Source organism: Pelodiscus sinensis, chromosome 19 (assembly GCF_049634645.1).
Source record: "Pelodiscus sinensis isolate JC-2024 chromosome 19, ASM4963464v1, whole genome shotgun sequence".
NCBI lineage: Eukaryota > Metazoa > Chordata > Testudines > Trionychidae > Pelodiscus > Pelodiscus sinensis.
This window is the reverse complement of record NC_134729.1, coordinates 13,940,320-13,964,930: the sequence shown is the minus strand read 5'-3', so window position 1 is coordinate 13,964,930 and position 24,611 is coordinate 13,940,320. Positions and strand designations below refer to the sequence as shown.

Sequence of the window (24,611 nt, the reverse complement as noted above, 5' to 3'; positions counted from 1 at the left end):
TGAGGGGACAATGGGGATGGCTCCTCTTTGCCTCTCTCCTTCATGGTGGCAGTTCTGTTGCTGCTGTGGAGGGGTTTATACCAGTTACATTCTCTCTGGTGTGAGGATAAGGACACAGATCAGAAAAGGAATTTAGCACACCCGGGGCTTGGAGGAGCGTGCTGGGGAGTGGGGAGGATATGCATCCTTCCCGGCCTCTCTCCTCTGCCACCGTGGCACTGCAGGGGAAGGGCTGCACGGGCAGGAGCAATGGCTGGCCCAGCTCTGATGCACCACAGACAGGCATGTGTCATGCATGCCGGTTCCACCCACCGCCTTGTCCACCTCCACTGCAGGGTCCCTGTGCTACCTGCCTACACACCTTGGCAGCAGAGGATGTGTGGAGTGCCTCCGCTCTCCTGCTGAGTGTGCCTGTGGCTTTAAAGGGACCCAGCAGTGCCAGCCTCTGCAGCCCGAATCTTCGGAGTATTCCCAAAGCAGGGCAATCGCCCTCTGCCCCACAGGGACCCCTTCTAGGGGAGATGGGAGCTCGGTCTCTGTGGCCCATTCAGTCCTCAGCCTCTTGCCTGCGGCTGCTGATTCTAGGAATACGCACACTTCTTTGCTCAGCCTGAGACCCCCCCATTTCACGTGCTCAGTGACGTGTGGTCACTACAGACCTACGAGGCTGAAAGGCTCTGTTGTTTGTTACTGAGCCTCGTTGAGCCCCCCAGGCAAGAGCTCGCGCTGCAGCTGGGACCTGCAGTCTGACGCTGGAGAGCAGGGCATCCATGGATGCAACAGAATCTGTGGAGAGCTGGGAACTTGGGGAAGCTGCTGGCCACAAAGTGGGTGTGACCATTAACCATTTCAGTGCTGCTCCGCCACGAAGACGGAAAGCATCTTCTCTTGCTGCTAAGGGCTGCGCTCATCCTGATGCTCCTTCGCCACCTAGCCTGTTTTATCAAGGTGCCAGAGCATCTTCCCTCACCAGTGCTCTGAGGATCTGGCTAAAGTTACACCCGGTTACCCCATGCTGGCACCTAGACACCACAGTGGTGGGTGCCCTAAGCATACATGCATGATGGCTCTGATGGCTAGGGACTGGGCATGTCAGTAGTCACCAATGTTCCCTCTAATCTTTTTCAGCCATGTGCAGAATAATTTGATGTGTACTAAGGCATGTGTGAATGTGCACCACCAGTAGAAACACAAAACATAGCTGTGGGCACTCTGCTAATCAGCACAAGCGCCCAGCTTACAGGAAACACTGACCAGGACTCCTGGCTCTGGGAGAGATTGAGAAGACAGAACAGAGGACTAGTTGGAACAAGGGCTCATGGGGCCTCTTCCCAGTGCCAGGAGGGAGTGTGGTGTTTGCGGTTACTGCTGGGAGCTGGAGCTCTCAAATTGCTGGACTCCCAGATTGGCCTTTTTGCTTTGCTGGTGCAGCCCTGGGCTCTCTCATCACCTTGGCACAAAGTACAGTCACTTCCGGACCCTGCTCTCCTCCAAGAAAACTGATGGGAGTTTTTGAGCACTGCTGGCAGCAGGGCTGCCACTCCATCCCTGCTGCACTCCTGAGTCACTTCCAAGCAAGACTTCATACTCTGACGGCAGCACTGCCCTGTGGCAGGTCATCCTCGCCTTTGTTATCGTTTCTCTCCCCTCTTCCATCCCATTGGCATTGGCACGCTCCCAGTGCCTGCATGCTGGGAGAGTTAGTGCCGTCTGCACATGCCCGTGCATGTATAATGAGCACGAGCAGGAGCACCGCTGTTTGCACAATCATCACCATTAGTGCCCTGCTTACTAGTACACATTGGCACAATCCTCATTGACATTGTTAGTATTGCTTGATTGCTATTGGCACAATCAGTACTGACTCCAGTACAATTGTATGGACTCTGCTGAAGCCGCTATTGATACATTTGCTGTCTGTGTTCCTCCCCTTCCCCTCTTCCTCCTGTGACCTGAAAGATCTCACTGGCTGCTGAGATGCAGCCACCTCTGGGTCTGTTTAGACTACATGCCTCTGTCGGCAGAGGCATGTAAAATAGGCTACCCGACATAGTCAATGCAGCGGGGATTTAAAATAGGCTACCCGACATAGTCAATGCAGCGGGGATTTAAAATAGGCTACCCAACATAGTCAATGAAGTGGCGGACATTTTTATTTTAATGAAGCCAGGGATATTTAAATGCCTGTTTCATTGACTATGTGGGGTAGCCTATTTTACATGCCTCTGTTGACAGAGGCATGTAGTCTAGACATACCCTCTGTGATGGAACACAGCAGTTGTTTAATGGCACCAGAACTAGGTAGAGGTTCAGCACAGTCTGTGAAGATGAAGCCTGGACCAAGTTGAAATTTCAGAAGTGAAGAATTAGGGAGGTGGGTCTGATATGCAGAGACAGTATGGTCTCATTGTTAGCGCACATGGCTCGTACACACTAGCTCTGGCTGGATCCTGGCTCTGTCACTGATTTCCTCTGGAACTCCTGGCAAATCATTTCCTCTGTTCCTGGGCCTCAGTTTCCCCATCTGCAAACCAGGGATAGAAATGTGTATTTTCCTTCCCATCCTTTGTCAATGTAGATGTAAGCTACAGGGGGCAGGGACTATCACTTATAATATCTTTGTATAGCACCTAGCATAACAGGGACCTGATCTGACCACGAATATATTACAGAACTATTGCTATTTTATCCCATATATGACAATTCTACAGTATGGCTTTCTCACAGGCCCCAAAACCAGTGCACAAATTTATTATCAATATGTCATGACGAACAACTATCCATCCCGTATGGCTCTTTACTACTAATAATCTTTTAAGAAGTGCTTTGCAAGACTGTTTGTTTACACATCTTCCATCTCGGAATCTTTTATCTTCCAGAACAACATGCTGAAAGATTTAATAACAACCCGATTGGATTAGTGTGTATGATTTCCAGCGTATTACCATAGTTAAGTCCACATAGAAAAGGGCAAACCTCATGTGAAAGATCTAAGGGCTAAGAACATTTTATAAAAAGAAATTAGCGTATTGATTAATCAGCTCTCATTAGGTCTATAAATGGGAGACACAGCAATAAACAAACAGAATCAGACAAATCAATTACTAGAACAAGGATTATTACTTTCACAAAGACACTTTCTTGCTTTTACAAAATCTGGTGATGCAGCCCTGAACAAGAGGGGTTAATAGGGTACGTAAAGGAGCATTGTAGCTTGGTGTGTCTATGCATTTGCCAGACTCAAACCCAGTTCAAGTCAAACTGGTTTGCATGCTGTCGGAGAAGGGTCATAAGGAGAAAGGGGCCACACATGTTAGCTAATGATTGGGGTTCTCTTCCCGACTCTGCCTCATGTGGTTGTGGGCATATTGCTGCATTTCTGGGCCTCAGTTGTCCATCTGTGAAAGGGGTGTTGTAAGGCTAACTGTGGGTAATAAGTACTGGAGAATGAGGAGAATTGCCACCTTATATCAGGTGAATGATCTACGTAGTCCAGGGTCTTGTGGTCAACACTAGAAGCTTCACAGACAGGTAATTAGGCCTCAGGTGTCTTCCCCACGAGTCATCCGGTTGACTTCATTGGAAGAACGAGGGCCTTATAGGTTTCTTCTTAACCTCCTTCCATTAGAGTTTGCCGTATGCCATGGAGCGTGGGGGTTTACCGCACAGACTGTTGTACAAAATGCTTGAATTATAAATTCTGAAATTGGATCAGAGCACAACATTAAGCTGGGGTTTAAAGGGACACGGCCAGGACAAATTTGATCCAAAATCTAGGTTTACTGTAAGAATGAAATAAGGCCTCTTAAAGCTACACAACAGTGGAAATGTGTCCATGAATGACAAGAACAAACTTCCAGCCCAATCCAATGGGAATGTGCATCCTCCTGCATTATGTGAACAAGTTGCCGCCGTGGGTCAGCGCATGAGAGAGGGAAGCGACTGGAAACAAAAAGTGAGCGTGATGCATCCCTTTCCCTGGCAGAGGCAAGCAGGCAAGTACATAAGCAGTACCCCTAGTGCAAAGTATTGAGTTCAAGCAGTCCTTTCGGTTTGAATAACCAATGGAAGAATGTCTCCTCCAGTGGATTGCAAACCCCCACGGGTCACCAGAGCCAATCTGGGGCCGGGAGGGGGTTGGAAATGTCCTTACAAACTAAAGGAAAGCAAATCTTGTACCCCACTTCCCACACACCCTTGCCGTTGGAGTATTCTCTGAGAACCACCACACACACACATCGCATCGGCTTCCCAGTGAGATCACCACACATTTTGTACTTCAATGTTATATGGCAGGGGAGGGGGCTTGTGAACATTTTTTACTTTGATTCTAAGGTTGCTGTCCTGAAAAGATTGAGAAACGCTAATTTAATGGTGTATTTCCTATGTAGGCAAGAGTTTGGGTTTCAAAACGAGGATTGTTGTCCTTGTGAAAACATTGCGTGCTCCAGTCTGTGCGTTCCCCCCGAATATCAGTCAACTGCGTAGCACTATTGCGAAAAAAAGCAACATCATTCTGGGCTGCATGAACAGGAGTGTTGTGAGCAAGACACGAGGAGTCATTCTCCCGCTCTGCTCTGCACTGATTAGGCCTCAGCTGGAGTGTTGTGTCCAGTGCTGGGCACTGCATCTCAGCTGTGGAGAAATTGGAGAGGGTCCAGAGAAGAGCAGCAAAAATGAGTAAAGGGCTAGAAAACATCTTTCCCACCCTGCTCTACTGTCACGTTACTGGATCTTGAGGGGAGCAGCCAGATCACTGACGCACCCATAGGTGGGGGTGTTGGCCTCAAGAATGGTATAGAAGGGGGCCATGTGAGGTATTGAATAGAAGCTTACTGTCTGCTGATCCTATGTACGCTATTTATGTGAGTGTATAATGTCTGTGTGAGTAGGTAGGAATCTGTAATCTGTGTGGAAACTGAATATTTCTCTGAATGTGGTTGAGCATTGGGTAGAGTCTGACCTATGGACATGCTAATTAGTGAGGCCTTATGGGACAATGGCACTTGATGGGCCAAGGACACACCTAAAGCATGAGGGCGGAGGCCTAAGAGCTGCAGCAGAGAGAGGCTGACGGCCAGGTGACCGGCTGTGGCCAAGGAGAGGCCATGAAGGATGTATAAAGAGGCCATGTGGGGGACTCCATTTTGTTCTCAGCTCAGCACTTCATCCCAGAGGCAGCATTGCAGGGATCGAAGAGCCCGGAAGACCTGTGAACCCATCCTGATTCTAGGATGTGCAACAAGAACTTTTAAACCAGCAGCTGTGACATCTCTGCTAGAGCCTGCATCGAGAACTGGGAGATTCGGTACATGTAACGTGCTATTCCTTTAACAACCTTACTCTCATGCTTTTCTTTATTGTAATAATAAACCTTTAGTTGTTAGATGCTAAAGGATTGGCCCAGTGTGATTTGTGGGTAAGGTCCATAGGGTAAATTGACCAGGGATCTGTGGCTGGTTTCTTGGAACTGGACAGGACTTGTTCGGGGTAGGTGGGATTGGGTGCTAGGACCCCCCACCTGTGTATGAGGCCCGGGGCCATCTGAGGCACGGATATTGCTGGGGTGTCGGAGGGGTTTTGCTCGTGAGGCTTCAGGCAGGCAGCTGAAGCGCTCTGTGGGACTGGTTTGTGGCCTGTTCGGAGAGGTCACCAGTCTGGGGGCTGTAAGGAGCCCCGGATTTAAGCAATTCACCCTGAGCGGACACCCTCAGCTGTGCCCAGACTCGGCCCGGTCCGTCACAGTGGCGTAGTCGGCAGGATCCACAGATCTTGGTCAATTGAGCTTGGGATCTGGACCCCACGCTGTCTAAGTTTGATTTTTGGTGTTGAGAGTTTGGTTGGGTAAAGAGCTGCTGCAATGAGTGAGCTACAGTATGAAAATCTGGACTGAGAGGCTCTGGAACTCTTGTGCTTGGAAGGAGGCATTGCCTTTAATGAGGAAGTTTCTAATCCGGAGCTGGCATTTTTGTTAATGGCCAGAAATGCTGCAGAAGAAATAAGAGTGCAGGATCCAGTAAGGAGAATGCAACTTAGATGTAAACGAGAAGTGGAGGAGTTTCGTCTGCTATCACAACAGAGAATACAGAGGCGAGACCGAGAACATGCAGAGAGGATGGCAGAACACGCAAAGAGAATGGCAAGCCTTGAACTTCAGCTTAAGAGAACAAAAGATCAATAGGAACTGTGTCCTCCTGAAAGTTCAGTGTATGACCGTGTGGGCATGTGGGGTAATTTTGTAACCCAGCCCCAAAGCATGTATGAGGTTTGTGAGGGGGGTACAAGTAACTCTGGGAAGTTTTCTGGGGCTAGTCAATCTTATTGTAACTGAAAGAAAAGTGTCTCTAAATGTTTGCCTGTGGCAGGTAGCCATGAATCTGCGAGTGAGGCTTCTAAGGGCCTGTCTAGTGCCTCAAAGGTGAGGCTGAAGTCAACACCAGGGTGGAAAAAGCCCAGAAATCAGAGAAAGTTTTCTGGGGCTGGCCAGTTTTACTGTAACCAAGGGGAAAGTGTCTCTACATGTGTGCCTGTGGCATATGGCTGTGTCTGTGCAGGGGGGCAGTGAGCCTGTGAGTGAGGGACCCAAGGGCCTGTCTGATGCCTCAGAGATGAGGTTGGAGTCAGAAACAGGGCAAGAAGGGCCCAGAAATCAGGGAAATGTTTCTCTGGGGCAGTCTGGAGTGGCTGGCCAGAGTGAAGTTTTAGTTGAGGAGTTGTTGGCTGGTGAGGTTTGTGAAATTGGACCTAAACAAGCTGGGAATGAGTTGTGTGGAGAAGCACAGTGTGTGCAAGCTGGCGATTTGGCTGGTGGAAGTAGCAGTGGGTCAGTAAAGGAAGCTGTCTCAGGGTATGTCTACACTACCCCGCTAGTTCGAACTAGGAGGGTAATGTAGGCATACCGCACTTGCAAATGAAGCCCGGGAGAATTCCAGGGCCATTGTGAGCCAGGGAGTCATACCCAGCCAGCCCTTTGTCTTGGTCAGGCCAGGGGTTTCAGGCCTGGAGCCCACAGGACAAGGGGGAGGGGCAGGACTTGCTTTGGCCAAGAAGATTTGCAGTTTAAACCTGAGGGGCCAAAACTGCAATGGTGTGGGGCCAGAGAAGGGGCATGATGGAAAATGTCAATATATACCTGAGATAGGATTGTTCTTGTTACTGATGTTAATTCTTGTAACCAATGGATTATTGTTGCAGAGAATCGTAAGGATGTATGATGTGGCCTGTTTGGAGAGGTCACCAGTCTGGGGGCTGTAAGGAGCCCCGGATTTGAGCAATTCGCCCTGAGCGGATGCCCTCAGCTGTGCCCAGACACGGCCCGGTCCGTCACATCTACCTGTGGCCGAAAGCAGCTTGTCCCTGCCTGAGCACCCAGTGACAAAAGGCCACTAACACCTCCAGGCTGCTGCTGGCCACTGACTTAAGCCAACCGCCTTCTGGGCTCCAGCTACATAGGCAGGAAGGAGTTAAGTGCTAATGACTGATTCATTGTGCACCAGGGCCCAGGGAACCGGAGTGCAGAGGCTTCAGCCAACCCAGCCAGAGAGGTGGCTGGGGGGGTGGGGGGGAGGCGCTGCCTGGGGCAGAGCAGTTCCATGCTCCCTGGGTCAGGACCTGAGGCAAAGTGGGGAAGGGCAGCTGAAGAGGCTGCTAAGCCCCTGTCGTGGGGGCTGCTGTGGAGCATGCAGCCACAGGCACGAACCGGCTGAAATTCACTTCCCATTCGGTTCCAGAGCTTAGCTGAGGGACAGAGAGGCTGCCCCGCGCCAGTGCGATGTGGGGCTTTGGCACATGCCGAGCTCAGCTCCTTCTGGCCAGCATCCCAGGATGGAGGGTCTTGGGCATCCCAGGTATCAGCCCAGGCAGGGGCCATGGGGAAGGAAGGAGCCTGCAGGCCAGACTGTTGATGGACTGAGCGCTCTGACGAGGGGCTGCTCCCCACTGGGGAGCTATGAAGGAGCAGTGGGGCTGGAGGGGCAGTGAAGTGGCAAAGCACGGAGAGGACAGTGAGGGGGGAGCATGTACAGGGCTGCCAGGTTGGCAGCAGGGGCGACACATAGCCGGCTGTTGCCTGGCGTCTGCCCACACTCCCCATCCACAACAGCTCGCAGTGGGCAGCCTGGGCCAGCCAGAAATGGGATGGGGAACCAGGCCCTGCTGCCAAGAGCCAGCGCACAGCAGGGACTGCGCTGATGGACCAACTGGGAAACAGCTGGCCCCACATGCTGCCGCTTTGCCTTGCACATCCACCCCTGTCATTGGCCACTGGACACCCCCTCTCCCCACTGGCGGGAGGGTGGCTGGCGAGCAGGGGTCTGGCCGGCAGCAGGACCCACTGGTGCTGATTGGGGGAAGGGAGAGGGGGACAGAAAATACGTGACAGTTTGCCTGTTTTGAAGACAAAGTTGGGACACATGCAGAAGGGCTTAAGTTACAGACTGTCCCTTTAGAAACAGGTCGTCTGGTCACCCTACTCCCATCAAATTGTTCCTGTGATTAAGACTTTGCAGGATGTGGCTCTTGATGCAAGTGGTATGGTCTGTTGCATGCTGGGAGTTGTAGTCTTTGTGGGCTACACACCTGCACTGTGGAGTTGGAGCGTTTTGATCTGCTCCTAGTTATCCGACATCTATTCCAATAGATTAGATGGTCCTCCAGCATCTGGTGAGTTACTGACTCAGTCCTCTGCCGGCTGATAAGTCTACCCAAGAGGTTCTTTCCCTTTTTGTGGAATCTTTTTCACTACATACTTATTTATGCCCTGAGGTACACTTGTGCCAGCTAGGACTTCTTGATGCAGAGCATTGTAGCCTTTGAAGCTTCATAATGGTGGCATGGATAGAACTGGGATGGTTCTGCTCCAAACCCGTAGACTACCCTGAGCTAAGGAGAAGCACGTCTACCGGCTATCAGTATTGGGCCAATGACACACAGCTGAACTTTCTGATTCCAGCCAGAAGAGGGCAGCAGTTCATTCCAATCCAGTGTGGGAAGTCCCACTTCCATGGCCCATTCAATCCAGGTCAGCTGCCTAGGGGGACAGATTTTGGCGCATCTAACTCGTGTCACAGATGTGTAGATTCCAGGGCCAGAAGTGACCCTCTGTATAATCGAGAGCAGCCTATTTGGAAGAGCAGCCAATCTTGATTTTAAAAAGCTCTGTGATAGAGAACCCACCACAGCTCTTGGGGAATTGCTCCGCTGGTTAATTACTCTCGCCCTTGAACATGCATCGCTTATTTTCAGTCTGAATTTGTCCAGCTTCAGATCCCAGCCACTGGGCCACATTCCACCTTTCTTGGCTTGACTGGAGAGCCTGTTATGAAATCTTCGTTCCCCATCTAGATCCTCATAGTCTGTGACCAAGGGACCCGCCAACCCTTTGTGAAGCGAAAGCGGTTGAGTGCTGTGAGCTAATCACTACCAGGAATGTCATGACAGAAGGGCAGCTGGGCCAAACCTGAATGGCCGCAGCCCCATTCGGTCAGATTTGGCCCAGCTGCCCCTCTGTCATGGCAGAGCAGATTTGAGAGGCAGCCCATAGACGTGTTGCCTAGCACGGCACAATGTCCTGAGCCGCCTCTGCCTTTGCCTCTTGTAGAAGGAAGTAACAAGGGGCCAGTTAATGCCGGCTGTGAGAGTGGATTTTGCAGCAGTGATACCTGCTGGCTAGGGGCTCACCAGGATCACACTCACTCCACGGAAGGTGGCTGCAGAGCTGTCACCAGACAGCAGTGACTCTCTGCTCCTGCCAGCCCTGGCTGGCTACGAACCAGCCTGGTCAAGATGAAAAGTGCTGTAGCTGCTTTGCCCAATCGGCCTAGGCTCCTGCAGTGGTCCCACATCTCTGCTGCACACAGAGCAGGGTGGGGGTCAAAAGAGTCGGCTGCTCCCTGAATCTGCGGCCTGTCCAACATTGTTCCTGAGTCCAGTGTAGCTCGGAGAGGCAAGTCCAGTCAGTGCTGATGACTGGGGGACAGCAGCATATTGCAAGCAGCATGCACTGTGGGTGTATACCTGTGCTGGAGCGAGGAGGAGGAGGAGCTGGGTGTCCTGGCTGGCCAGGGAAATCCAGCTTACCCTTCCTGTGTGCCATGGGAGCAGCATGGCTCCCATCACCTGCAGGACCCTGGCCGGCAGCACAAACCCCTTCCATCTGTCTCTATCACCCAGCCTGTTCAGGGATGCTGCCAAACTCTTCCTTGCTGCCAGCAAGGCATCCAACACTTATCAAAGACTTTTTTTTAAATAGCCATTCCAAAAAAAAAAAAAAAAAAAAAAGTGGCTTTAACTAATGCTTTCTCCAATTTGTTTTTTCTCTCTACAAACCACCTTTTAGCCTAATTAAAAACCCTCCTAGGAAGGGGGACTCAGCAGCCATCTCGGAAATTACAAATTGCTGCGCTTGTTCTCTCAATCCAGGAGCCTCTTAGACAGGCACTTTAGACCAGTTCTTAAGACGGTGCCTTAAGCACTATATTTAGGTGGTTACAGATCTGCTGGCATGGGACAAAAGCGCTATCTCGAACAAAGGGTCCTGGTGACGTCAGGGCAAGTGGGAATGAAAGAGAGAACAGAAAATAGGTTAGGTCCTCTATCAAATCAAGCCATTATGCCTTGTGCAGAGCATGGCAGCAGCTCTCTCTCTAGAGTTCTGTGTTCATATTTAAATGAATTCATGCTTTAGAAAGGGTGTTCTGCCCTTTTACTGTGTGTTGCTTTATTCTTTGGGTTATTTTCTCACCTCAGTCCCCAAACTGCCCCTCCTCCCGCATCCAGTCACATCCACCATCATGCAGTAATGCACATTGGGGATCAATGGAATGGTAGGAAGCGTGGCTGGAGTTTACTTGCTCTGTGTGACCATCAAAATTCATAAATTCTTAGATTCCAAGGCCAGGAGGGACCACTGTCTTCATAGAATAGAATCATAGAACTGGAGTTCCTCGAGAGTGCACGGCAGGGCCAGGCACCATCTAGACCAGGGCTACTCAGCCCGCAGCCTGCGAGTGGGACCCTTCGAACATGGCCTCCACTGGGATCACGCCCCACAGTGGTGAGGTGTCTCCCAGGTCAGGTGAGCATTGAAAGACACAAGCAGGCGGAGCACGTAAAGGTCTGCCAGGTGGGCAGCAGAGGCTACACATAGCCAGCCTCTGGCTGGAACAGGCAGGTACAGGGTGTCGGCATTTCTAGCCCCCAGGGAGGAGGTGCCAGGAGCACCGGGGCATTGTGGGAAGTGCTTTGTATTCATGCCCGTCAGTGTGAAAGAAGTTATTTGCATGTATGTGCAACCACCCTTAAGTTGCGGTCCTTGATGTGAGTATCATTGTGGCTTCTAAAGTTGAGTAGGCCTGATCTAGATCATCCCTGAGAGGTGCTTGTCTAATCTGCTCTTAAAAATCTGCAATGAAGGAGATTCCACAGCCTCCCCAGGCAATTTATTCCAGTGTTTAACCACCGTGACAGGAAGTTTTTCCTAATGTCCAACTTGAACCTCAGTTTGCGCCCATTGTGTCTTGTCCTGTCTCCAGGAGTTAAGGTGAATAATTTTTCTGCCTCTTCCTGTAACACCCTTCTCTTTGTTAATCTGAATAGATGTGAGCTCTTTGAATCTTTCATTATCAGACAGGTTTTTCCAATTCTTGAACCATTCTCAGGGCTCTTCTTTGACCCTTCTCCAGTTTATAAGCCTCCTTCTTGGCTTGTGAGCACCAGAACTGGACCCAGGATTCTAGGAGCTGTCGTACTTGTGCCAAAATGTGAAACAACCTCCTATTTGAGAGTACCCTGTTTAGGCATCCCATGATAGCATTGCCTCCTTTGGCCACAGCATCATCCTGGGAGTGCATGTTCAGCTAATTATCCACCATTACCCCCAGATCTGTCCGTGAGTCATAGAATCCTAGAACACTAGAACTGGAAGGGGTCTCGAGAGGTCATTGAGTCCAGTCCCTGCCCTCACGGCAGGACCAAGCACTGTCTAGATCATCCCTGATAAGTTGTCTGTCTAACCTGCTCTTAAAAATCTGCAATGATGGAGATTCCACAACCTGCCTAGGCAATTTATTCCTGTGTTTAACCACCCTGACAGTTAGGAAGTTTTTCCTAATGTCCAATTTAAACCTCCCTTGCTGCAGTTTAAGCCCATTGCTTCTTGTCCTGTCCTCAGAGGCCAAGGAGAACAATTTTTCTCCCTCTTCCTTGTGACACCCTTTTAGATACTTGAAACCGCTATCATGTCCCCTCTGAGTCTTCTCCTTTCTAAACTAAACAAGCCCAAATCTTTCAGTCTTCCCTCATAGTTCATGTTCTCTAGTCCAGTGTTTCCCAATTTTATTTGGCCACGGAACCCTTTTAAACTTGAAAGAATTTTGCAGAACCCCTAATAACAGCAACTGGTTTGACAGCTGAAGCTTTGACTTTGTCCGACACGGCGCTAATGTATTCGTATTCAGTCACTCATGTGATCCACGCTCCCTGAGAGCGAGTATGGGGATTTACGGTGGTATATCTCAGGTGATCGCAACTCTGACTGCACGCGCAGCACTGAGGAACGACATCATCAACGACTCTCTGGCTCAGTTGGCATTACACAGGGACACTTATCGGGACAAACACAAACGAAAATTGTTTTCAATAAAATTCATAAATGCTTCAATATTTTTTTTAAAATCATAAAATGTGATTGTAACGGAATTGTCTTGCGGAGCCCTTATTTTCACTTTGCGGAACTCCGGGGTTCTGCGGAACACCGTTTGGGAAACACTGCTCTAGACCTTTAATCATTTGTGGTGCTCTTCTCTGACCTTCTCCAGTTTCTGCACATCTTCCTTGAAATTCTATCCTCAGGATAGAATCTCCCCTCCTGTAAGTATGGCCTACATCGTATGTTCTTAGATGGATACATTTACAAATATATCCCTAGTAAGATGGAAATTGTTTTCTTGCTCCCAGTTTACCAAGTGATTCAAATTGCTTTGCATCATCACCAGTCTCCTGATTTTTGTGTAATCGGCAATCTTCCACAGTGATCGCTTTCTGTTTTCTCCCAGGTCATTCATAGAAATGTTGAATAGCTTACAGCCAAGAACCAGTTCCTGTGGAATCACGTTCCCATGTCTCCCTCACTGGGATGAGCCTTATCCCTCTCGCTAGATGTACTTCTGAAGGGTCTATACGTGGTTTGCTCTTTGGGAAGAAGTAAGGAAATAGCCCACATCTCCAAACTGAGTTGTGTGTCTCTGTGCGTACACATGCAACGTGTCTCTTGTGGGCACACACTCACGTGTGTTTGATTGTGACATTTTGGCCTTCAGAGCCCTCTTCAATCATTGGAAAAGTTTTAACTCTTCCCATGTCACTTATTTTATTCATCTTCATCCTTCTTCCCCCCTTTTCTTGTTTCTTTCCATCATATGCCTGCTCTCCAAAGGGGCAGGCAGGGTTCGGGGGAGCCACAAATAGGGCTGCACCTGTCCTGGGCACAGTTGTACCTGGGGAAGTTGGGTGGGTGGGGGGAGATATCAGGGCAGTTTTTGGGAAGGATGGGATCAGAGAATACAATCCCTAAGGAGGTAGGAAGGGGGCTAGAGTGGCAAAGGCCGTACAGCCAGTAGGGTGCAGTAGCAGACACAGAGCATCTAATAGGGAAGAAAGCTCCCCTCCCCTCCCCTTCCCTCCCCCAAGGAATCCCCAGCAGAGCAATTTGAGCTGTGTGCCAGGCATGAGATTTCACCCTCATTTGGGACTATATTGTTAACTTCTTTAGCATCTTTCAGCCACCAAGATCTCCAGCGGCCTTGTAGATTCTCTTGTGGAAAGATCCCTTGACCCATTGTTGAAATGTGAGGGATAGGACACAAAAGCTGGTAACCGCATGTTGCAATGCCACCCCCTAGATTAGGACAACGAATGAAAAAGAACCCGTACTCAATGGAGACTGCAGACAAGACGTGGGTCAATACTCCCACACTTGCCACTGTGCACAGGCGATGGGGACCTCACTTCTCACTCCCATGAGACCATGCCCACAGGAATGTCGCAGGCCTGGGCACCATGCTGGGACACCGAGGTCAGTGCTGACCCTGGGGGGGGAAGTCCCCCTTGCTGAGTCCCAGCTCAGCATGCTAGACTGCAGCATTTGCTTGGCACAGAGTGAAATGTTTCCCCTAGTGACCAATACCGCAGCCTGTGTGCTCCTAGCAAGTCTCCCATCCAATCACAGACTTAGCCTGGCCATGCTCGCCCCAAGGCAGCTCTATCCCAGGAGTGCTAAAGCTAAAATATGGCAAGAAGACCTTAGGGCTTTGCCTGGAGACAGACCAGCTGCTTCAGAACCCGTAAGAACTCACCTGACTTCCCTCCAACGAAGTCTTGGAACCTTTTTGGGTTCCCCTCTCAGTTATGAGTAGCTCAGGGTGAAAATTGTCCTTGTATCTCTTAACACCCTTCTCCAAGACAGGGCTGCCCTCATGCAGCAGTAGCCCCTGTGCACCCCGCAGGAGCCATGGAGAGACATGCCAAGGAAGCGATTGTGGGGACCTGGGAATCCACTGACCCAAGTGACCTCTGCAAGAAGTGCACAGCAGTGCTGGCCCGTGGCTGGCGGCCTTGCGCCTCTGGCCTCAACTCCGCATCCAGAACGGTCCCGAAGCGGGTCTGGAAGGGGATCAGGCAGGAGGCGTTTTCCCCAGAGATGTCAGCCTGCCTGTGCCTGGGCATGTCGTCAAGGAGAAGCAGAGAAGCCCATTAATCGGGGTCTTCTCGAGGCCCCACCCATGTCGGTGGGGGCAGGGAGAGCAAATGTGAACTCTTTGGCCTCACCTCTCAGAATCCACCCCCCACCACCTGCCTGTACCTCTGCCTTCCCACGCCTCACCCCTTCTGTTTTCCCAGCCCCCCCCCCCACCTTCGGCTCCCATTCACAGCTCTTCCCTCCCTCACCCTGAGCCCTGCCCTTGTCTTTGCTCCCCAGGTGTCTCTCCCTTCCCTGAGCTCTTACCCTGCACCCGCCTTGCATTACCTGGGATGGACAGCAGGCAGCCCCTGGCATAGATAGCTACCTGAGACCTGGAAAGCACTGCTCCCAGCTCCGATCCAGCAGTTTCACATGGGCAGGGCGAGCTGATCCTTTGCAAGCTCCCAGGGGACTAGTCCCTCCTGTGCACTAGCTCAGGTGGAGTTGGGGTGGGTCTGTCTGCTCCCATGTAGACAAACGCCTCATTTTGGAGTATATGGCCAGAAGGGACCCGAGCTCACCTGGTCTGACCTCCTGAAGCAATTGTTTTCACCTGGACATGCAGCCCAATGCTATAGTGAGACCAAAGTGTTTCACACACACGGGAGGTGGGGCGCTCAGTTCCCTGCAGGATGGAGCTTCCACTCCGGCTCCCTTTCAAACTGGGGCAAAGCTCCTGCCAGCTTCAACCAGAGCATGATCAGGCTTGTTGCAAGTGCTGTGTCACTTTCCCATGCCAGATCCATTTTTCACAGGCTGGGCTGGAAGGCAGGATTCAGCCTGGGTTCACACCAGAGCCGGATGCAGCTCAAGGCCTGGAGTCTGGGTGGCGAGCATTTCCCACACACCTTTCTCCTTCCCTCTGCCCCTGCGCCATCCCTGCTGGCTCTTCCTCTGCTGTGTCCAGGGTGGCTTCAAATAGCCCCTGAGCAAAATGAAAGCAGCATATCTGCTAGTTGCGGTTTCTTCCTCCCATGCCTTCCCCCAATGACTCCAGCCCAGGAGACCCCGTCCCCTTCAGTCCTGGATCAGCACCAGGGTGAAAGCCCCTTCTCTAGTCACATTACAGTGCTAGAAACAGGAGGCCAATCGTGGCCCCATTGAAGTCAATGGGAGTTTTGTCATTGACCTCAATGGGACCAGGGAGCTTTATTGTCTCTTTGGAATGAAGTGATTCCCACTTTCGGAATGGGACAACAGGGTGGCCACTCTCCCTAAAAGGTCCCCAGCTGTCACATGGCCACCTGGGTTAACTTAATCAATATATGTAACATACCATTCAACGTTCTCTACTGCTAACAACTGCTGGTCACTGTGGCTTTGAGTCTGGCCTGCCCTTGACTCAGAAATTCAAGCCCATTCAAGCTATATATTCTGAATACCTGACTTATCTAGGGTGCTGTCTCATCTAGTGTCTCCCAGTACTTTGCACAGATGGATCAGTATTGCTGTTTCCTCTTCACGGAGGGGCAATCTGCAGGACTAAAAGAAGATGCAATTTGTCACCTACCAGACAAGTAGGAGAGCTAGGACAAGACCCCAAGCCTTGGTTCCTCCTCCTGTGGGCAACCAGGCTAGAGGGCTTCTTTGTAAGTCCTAGTGTGTTGTTTTTATAAATGTTTTAGGAGCAAAATATGATTTAGGTTGATTGTAGCCATCCCTTCTAATAAGGAGCTCTGGTAAATTAAATCAAACCGTCTGAGAAGGATTGTAATTCCTCCCCCCCCCCCCCATACGCTAATCTTACTTGCGGAATCAGGGACTGGCTGGGAAATTAAATCCCCAGTTAACAGATTAGAACAAATATCTCGATCCGATTGCTACAGGCTGCTTTGCGAGCTGGCTAGGATTGCCTGATTCCACTAGGAGAGCAGCATCTTCCAAACCGCGCTGCTTTATGCTGAGAGAGGAAGCCCGGTCCAAAGCATTAACAGACCCAAGCTCAATTTCCTGTTTGACTTTAGGCAAGTCAGTCTCTCGGTGCCTCGGTTTCTTATCGGTGCCCTGGGGATAATAGCATTGCCCAGCCTCACCAGCGGGTGTGGGGGTTAGCATAGGAGGTGTTCCAATACTACGGTAGTGGGGGGGCGGGTATATACATAGTGCAGATAATAAAACCACCTAGACCCTTTCCTGCTGAGTCATCGATTCAGGAAACACTCCAGCACATCGTAAAGATGCCGGAATGCCTCTGAGCTCCATCTTGCTGGGAATTCTCCATGTGGGGCAGCAACAGACCCCAATTTCCCAGCCCGGGGCCAGGAGAAGCCACTACTTGTTCATCCCTGTGAATTCCCAGGATCCCTATGAATTAGCCCAGGAATGACGAGCAATCAGGCTCGAAGGCATTGTGACCGCTACTCTCACTCCCTGTGCCGACACCACCGCTGCGCACTAACAGGGCCCTCGGGTGGCTACGCTCAGGATACTTCCAAAATGCACCCAGCTCATGGGCACATGGCACTGTTATTGTGCAGTAAAAGTGCCCCCCGGGGGTGTTAGTACTCACCAGCCAGGGTGAGCTCTTCCCCTGTTCAGGCAAGTCCTTGGGTGAATTTTAGTTAATCTAGCTCTCTCCCCACCCATGCAGGCTGAGCTAAACCACCAGGCTTTTAAGACCTAGTGATGCTGCAGTTTCAAACATGGACCTGCAAGCTGGAAGCCCAACATGGAAGATATTTTCTATTTGGGCAGCTCAGCACCAGCTGTGCCCTTAACATCAGTGTCAGTGATAGGGGGCTATTTTCCAGCCCTAAAACAGTCTGGGCTTTCCATCACTTCCATAAAAGTCCTGCTAGGAGACGTATCTGTAGCTTCCCATCCCGGAAGGTCTTCGTGGACATTTCCCCTCATTCAAGAATCCTTCTTCCTTGAGACCACAGTATCATGGTAGCAAAGGGGATAGGTCTTCCCTCTGAGCCCTTGGCAACCTTTCTCTGTGCTGCCTGTCAAGGCAGACGGTATCTCTTGGTGCCGTTGGCTGGGGGACGGAAGATGCAGACCATCATGACAGGCCCTCTTTATACAGTGTCTCATAAGCATGGGGAAGTCTTGGACCTCACTCCAAGAGTCTTCCCAAGGCTGCCTCACCAACCCCGCTCCTAGCCCTCACCCAGCTCCAGGGGAAGGTTGGCATCACACAGCTGGTGTAGTGAGGACAGGTTTTTTATTTAGACAGGACTATCTGTGGCCTTTGCTGCTGAAGTTATAGGTCTGCACCTGTATAAGGGACAGGTTATGAGTTATCCAGGGTAGAGCGCGCTAGCCACATCGGACCCCATCCCCCTCAAGCTAAGGCCCCTTGTTTGGGGACTGTTCCTGCATCTGCAGTTTGTAGAGCAGCTCCCTGGTCCTCACATTTACAGGACACTCACTGTACCTGAGTAGCAGCAGCCGGATCGGATTGGCTGTCCTGTGGTTGTCACGTAAGCAGGCCTCCTGTTCCCCAATGCCAGCCAATCAAACAACCACTTGTTAAGTCCCCAGGACAATCACTCGAATTGAGAACATTACTGACTCTAGATCTGCAGTAACTGTATTTCTTCGAGACGTGTTGTCCACCTGGGTTCCACAGTGCACCCTCCTTCCCTGCTCCTGTGGAGTTCCACTTCTGCAGGATTGTGCACCAGTGGGATGGCTGGTCCTGGTCCACACAATACACCCTCAGGTTGGAGAGCAGGAGGGTACCTAGGGCACAGATGGAGCCTTGCTTGACATTGCTGGCCAAAAGAACCCGGCCCCACCTGCCTGGGGTGCATCTCAGGTGTGGATCAGCTCTTGGCCCGCTGCTATTTCACATTTATTATCAACGCTACGGAGGAAACATCAAATCGTCCCAGCTAAAGTTTAGTGTGACGCTGTGACCAAAAGGCATAATGCGACTCTGGAAGGCAGAAACCGGGGCTATTTTCCCAATCTGTTTGGCAACCACTGCAGGGATCCAGCATCCAGTTCTGTGGGCCACCGTTCAGGAGGGATGTTGATAAACCAAAGAGACTCAGCGAAGAGCCACGAACATGATTAAAGGGCCAGGAAACCTGCCTCATAGTGATGGACACAAGCTGCTCCATCTATTCAGCTTGACAAAGAGAAGGCTAAGGGGTGACTTGATTATAACTTTAAGCGTCTACCTGGGGAACAAATATTTAATAGCGGGGCTCTTCAGTCCTGCAGAGAAAGGTCTCATATGACCCTAGGGCTGGAAGCTGAAGCTGGACAAATTCCCCCTGGAAATAAGAGGAATTTGATAATTAACCACTAGAACCATTTATCCAGGGTCTTTGGGGACTCCTCACTGGAAGTTTTAGATTCAAGATAGGGTGTGTTTCTAAGGGGGCTGCTAGAGGGAGCCTTCTGGGGAGATCTTTGGCCCTTGCACATGCTCACAATGGTCCCTTCTGGCCTTGGAATTGAATAGGCACCAAGCATGGAGTCCGTGTGGACGAAGAACCCCAATTACTTGAGGGTAAATAGCTGTTCTTTCTATCCCCGATCGCCTTGCCCGTGCTGCAGCGCATGGACACTGGCGGAACTGGAGGCCCCCAGCAACGTGATACGCTAGCAGTGAGGACACTAGCTAGGTGAGGAGAATTCACTGCACATGCCTCACTTGGCCAGAACCCCTATGGCCTTCCCTGGGCATTCTGCTTCAGTAAGCAGGGCAGGATCAGGCCCTCAGTGCAAGACTGATTCATGTTCAGTGAAGTGTTTGTCAGAAAATACTCCCCCCCCCCCCCCCCCCGGGACCGAGTCATGCAACTAAATGGCCCCTTGAGCACACCCAGGGAAGATCTGTTAACAGGCAGAGCCTGGCCATACCCCTGCTTAATGTGCTCATTGCAGCTGGATAAATATTTGCACATCTGTCTCAGGATTGAACCCCACTGGGCCCAATCCTGGGAGGTGCTCAGCACTCGTAAGGCCCATGGGAGTCAGTGGGAATCCAGGGTGCCCGTCCCTGTGCAGGATGCAATACGATAATAGAAGATCAGGTTCTGCTCTGCTCTGGAGTTTGCTGGAGAGACTTTATTGACTTCACTGTATGAGTGACTGTGTGCTGGTGTAACTGCAAGCAGGTATGAGCTGCTGGCTGCAGCAGCAGTCTGCATGGAAGTCACTTAGGAAATTATATTACAATAGCCCTCCCAATGGATTCTCTTAAAATACAGGAGGCCCCCGAGATGCAACGGCCCGAGTTCCAAACCCCAGCACTTACAACCACTTTTGTAAGCGCGGAAGGGGCCGGAAATCCCCAACTTATGTCCTCGGCCTGCATTAACAACGGCACATGGCACCTGCCATAAATGTGGGTTCGAGTTACGACACCCCTGACTTGCAACGCTTCCTCCAGAACCAATCGCGTTGCAAGTCGGGCCTCCTGTACCAACAAAGGGGGACCCAACTGAAGGTCCTTACCCCAGGCTTCCTCACTTCTTATTCAGGCCAAGCGCCCACTGAAGGGAGGGGAAGTAAATTTGCCCAAATAAAGACAGAAACTCCTGGATCTGGCCGGTGGAGTTTCTCTGGATTTACACGGATGAAACTGAGCCCTCACAATCGTCCCAGCTGTTGCTCTTTCAAGGAAGATGTCGGTTTTGTGTAGAGTTTGTACAGGTCGCTTAGTGTCTCATAGGCATGACAACACAGATAAACAGACATGCACACACAGACATACACGTTCTCTTCTTGCTCAGGCAAATCAGGAGTAATTCCCAGCTACGCTGTTCTAAACCTGGGGCAGAGTCAGAGGAGATTCAGGGCCCACTTACTCCTTTCCCTGCCTGCCCCCACAAAGAAACAGGAGACCTGCACTGACCCAGAAACTAGCACTGCAGCCCAAGGAGCAGACTTGGACCCCCATTTCCCCAGTATAATCCTCAGCCCCCCAGAGGAATCCATCTGGGAACATACTTAGGGAAACTGCAGTTTATTTCTAGGGTTTCCAAACTGGAAGGGAGTGGGGGGGAGAGAAAAATCGGCCCCAACCTCCCTTTGCTCTCTCTCAGTCTCTCTCTTCTCCCAGAAACTCCACTGGGTTTGGTTGGGCAGCAGCTACTGATTGGTCCCAAGCCATCATGTGCTAAGCCTTGCTCAGGCTTTGGGATGGTCTGTGCTTGCATTAAATTGATCAGTTGCTGCACATTATAGCTCAACCTGCCAGTGAATCAGATCTTTTTTTTTCCATTTTTTTCTCTCTCTCTCCCAGTCCCTCCCTCTCTAACACCGTCTTATTTTAGCTATAACCCAGGAGGAGGAGGAGGAGGAGGAGGTGGAGGAATACAGGGCAGAAAAAATACTAGACATTGCAGCATCCAGGAAACCCTTATGAGTAGATGGTGGATGGGACCTGCTACTTCTCTCTTCTTTTTCATTGCTGGATTTTACAGGATTTCTTTGCTGCATTCAACTCCAAGATGATGCAAAATTGACATGCACGCACCCGCACCAAAATAATAAGAAAAATAAGGCAGAAGAAGGGACCATTGGTGAAATTGCAACAGGAAAAAAAATCCAGCCTACATCTTAAGAAGCCAAACAAGACCCCCCAAAAGCCTTTTTTTCCCTCTCCAGATCTTGCAACATTTTGAAGACAGCAAGATGATGCACAAGTGAAAGCAGAGACCTGGGGGAGGGATTTTTTTTTTTGGCTTTTTAAAAATTATTGTTTTCTTCCCTGTTGCTAATATTTTGGGGGGTGAGGATGAGGGGAATGCACTGATTTGAAAAACAAATGTTAGGGTACATTTGTTTTCAGGTGTGCACAGATTTTTTGCAAGCCGAGCAGGACAGAGGGAGGGTTGCATTTTTTATTGATATTTTTGCAAAAAAAATTGCTTTTGCAAATATATAGTTGCTGGCCCATTTTATGTATTTTTAGGGCACTTTCCCACCCCCAGGGTTTGAAGTGAGGAGTTGGTGCATTCATTTTTTTTAAATTGCATTTTGGTAGAGAGGAGGAGCTGCACTTGCTATATTTAATTGCAATTGTTTTGATTTATGCATTTACTTTGCTCGTAGGGAGGCATTCTTTTGTAAATTGCTTTTGTTTTGGTTTTGGACTGGCGGTGCCTTGCCTGTTTTCGTTACGATTCTTTTTTTGCGGGGTGGCTCGCTAATTATTCTTTTTAGAATTGGAAAAAAAAATCGGGTGAGGTTGGTGCAGCGACGGGGTCTGATTTGTACTTGCCGAGCACCATTTTCGGAGGGTGGTGCATTGGGGTTTCATTGCATTTTTCGGGGGGGCTGCGTGTGCGGGGCGCAGCGGCCCCTTTCCCGAGAGGCTCGAGGAAGGATGGCCAGGGTCTCTGGTGCTCTCCCCGGCCGAGCTCCCGCCTGAACACCCCTCCCTCTGCTGCAAGCCCCGCAAGCAGCAGCAGCAGCAGCAGCCGATGGGATGTGATCCGCGCCTCTCCTCCAGCAGCAGCCTCCGCAGCGTAACCCCCGGCCCTTTGCTCTTTGCAGGATGGCTCGCTTCGGAGACGAGGTGCCGGCTCGCTACGGGGCTGGCGGCTCCGGGGGAGCGGGCTCCGGGGGCGCGGCGGGCGGTGGAGGCGGCCGGGGAGCCGGGGGCAGCCGGCAGGGCGGACCGCCCGGGGCCCAGAGGATGTACAAGCAGTCCATGGCCCAGCGAGCCCGCACCATGGCTCTCTACAATCCCATCCCCGTCCGGCAGAACTGCCTGACTCTCAACCGGTCCCTCTTCCTCTTCAGCGAGGATAACGTGGTGAGGAAATACGCCAAAAAGATCACCGAATGGCCATATCCTTTCTGTTGGGGACCTCCGGGCTCGGGCACCCCCCAGAGCCAGGCAGCTGCACCCCTGATGCATGCAGCCCCAGAAGCAGGCAGCTGCCCCCCTAATGCATGCACCCCCCCGAAGCCAGGCAGATGCAACCCCGATGCATGCACCCCCCCCCAAGCCAGGCAGCTGCACCTCCAATGCATGCACCCCTCAGAGCCAGGCAGCTGCACCTCCAATGCATGCACCCCTCAGAGCCAGGCAGCTGCACCTCCAATGCATGCACCCCTCAGAGCCAGGCAGCAGCACCTCCAATGCATGCACCCCTCAGAGCCAGGCAGCTGCACCTCCAATGCATGCACCCCTCAGAGCCAGGCAGCTGCACCTCCAATGCATGCACCCCTCAGAGCCAGGCAGCAGCACCCCTCAATGCATGCACCCCTCAGAGCCAGGCAGCTGCACCTCCAATGCATGCACCCCTCAGAGCCAGGCAGCTGCACCTCCAATGCATGCACCCCTCAGAGCCAGGCAGCAGCACCCCTCAATGCATGCAACCCCCAGAGCCCGGCAGTTGCACCCCCAGATGCATGCAGTCCCCACCCAAGCAGCTGCCCCCAGATGCATGCAACCTTCCCCCAGGCAGCTGCCACCCCCACCTATGCAGCTGCACCCCTAACTCATGCATCTTTTCCCTGCCTGTGCATCTGCCCCCCAGCCTATGAATCTTCCCCCCACGGAAGCGCTGGCACCCTGTTGTGGATGTCTCCCTCTGCCCGCATATTGGCAACTCTTAATATGTACCCACCCCACCTATGCATCTGTCTGTATCCCCTAAGTCATGCATCTCCCCACCTGCTCTTTGGCCCCCCAGTCCATGTGTGTTTCCTGCCACCCACTCATCTGCACCCCATAGTGCGTGTGCAGAACCCGTGCATACACCCCTTTGTCTGCACATCCCTTTCTCCCAGACATCTGGCTCCGGAATGTAGCCATTTGCACCCCGGCCCAAGCATGAGGGCCTCCCATGTACCCCAGCCCATGCACTCCCACCCCAGTCAGCTCACCTGTATCCCTCCATCCACAGAACTTCACCTCCCTATACTGTCCCTGCGCCCCAACCCCCACCTTCCTCTGCATGCTGAGCCCCCTGCCGCCTGTCTAGGTATCGGATGTTCTTGCTCATGCTACCCTGCCTCCCCCTCACCTGGCCAGTCCCCTCATTCCAGGGGAAGGGGCTTAGGGTGCTTCCTGCTCAGACAGCATTTCCCCAGTGTGAGGGGCTCAGGGCTTGGATTGCAGACTGGGGAGACAGTTCATCGGCAGGGGGCTTGGGACTTCCCCTGCCACACAGATGGGTAGATGCCCAGCGTCCACAGTGGCCATGAACCTTCCAATAGAAGGCAGTGCAGGGGTTGGTGTGTGGGGTGAAAGGAGGAACCATGGGCCTGAGTCTTTCCCTATGAGAGGTGAGCCCGTGCAGGAGAAGTGGAAACGGGAGTTCCCCAGTGAACCCCTCAGTCCAGCGAGTGGGGATCGGGGATCTGTGGTCTCTAGAGGAGCAGACAGCACAGAGTCCACCCTGCCCCCGAAGTATGGCCCAAAGGGAGGGGCGTAGAGAAGGCTGCGGGTGGAGGTCTCACTTGCAGTGGGGTTTTGAGACAGAAAGAATCAAGGCTATTGGGAGGCTGAGGAGCTTGGGTCTTTACTGCTGCCACCCACGGCCTTTCTGCAGACGCAGCAATGGGTGGATGGTGCATGTTTGCACTATCCAGACCTGTCCATGTACAGGGCCGGACTCTGCTCTTGTTTACACCAGTCCGGAGTCACGCTATCCAAGTCAGTGAGGCTTTACACAGAGCCCAATTCAGCCCTCAGAGAGGTCATGTTGCCCCATGTTTATTGAACCCAGAGAGAGAGAAAGACAGTGTTTTATTTGTGCACCTCTGTATGCAGGATTACAGGAGCCACGTCCCTCTCTGCTCCATGGGCACAGTGCCCATTGCAGCCAGCAGCAGCTATTCCCGTGTATTTGGGTGCAGAATCAGACCCTGGGACCACACATTGCTCTGCCAGAATAGGACAGGGCCTGCCCCAGCCAGCTTTCAACTTAATTTCATAAGCAAGGAGGGGTTGGGA

General features: G+C 51.6%; 1 protein-coding gene across 5 annotated transcripts in view; it reads left to right on the top strand.

Annotated features, from left to right (window-relative positions):
- Positions 1-24,611, top strand: part of CACNA1A (calcium voltage-gated channel subunit alpha1 A) — a 259,911-nt gene that overhangs the window by 57,052 nt on the left and 178,248 nt on the right. For all 5 annotated transcript variants that reach the window (XR_012896663.1, XM_075902448.1, XM_075902447.1 and 2 more), the window contains exon 5: positions 22,199-22,495. Coding sequence is in view for 4 of the 5 variants with exons in the window: in XM_075902448.1 (XP_075758563.1) it covers positions 22,199-22,495 (297 nt within the window). In the remaining variant the exon portion in view is untranslated. The remainder of the gene's footprint in view (positions 1-22,198; positions 22,496-24,611) is intronic.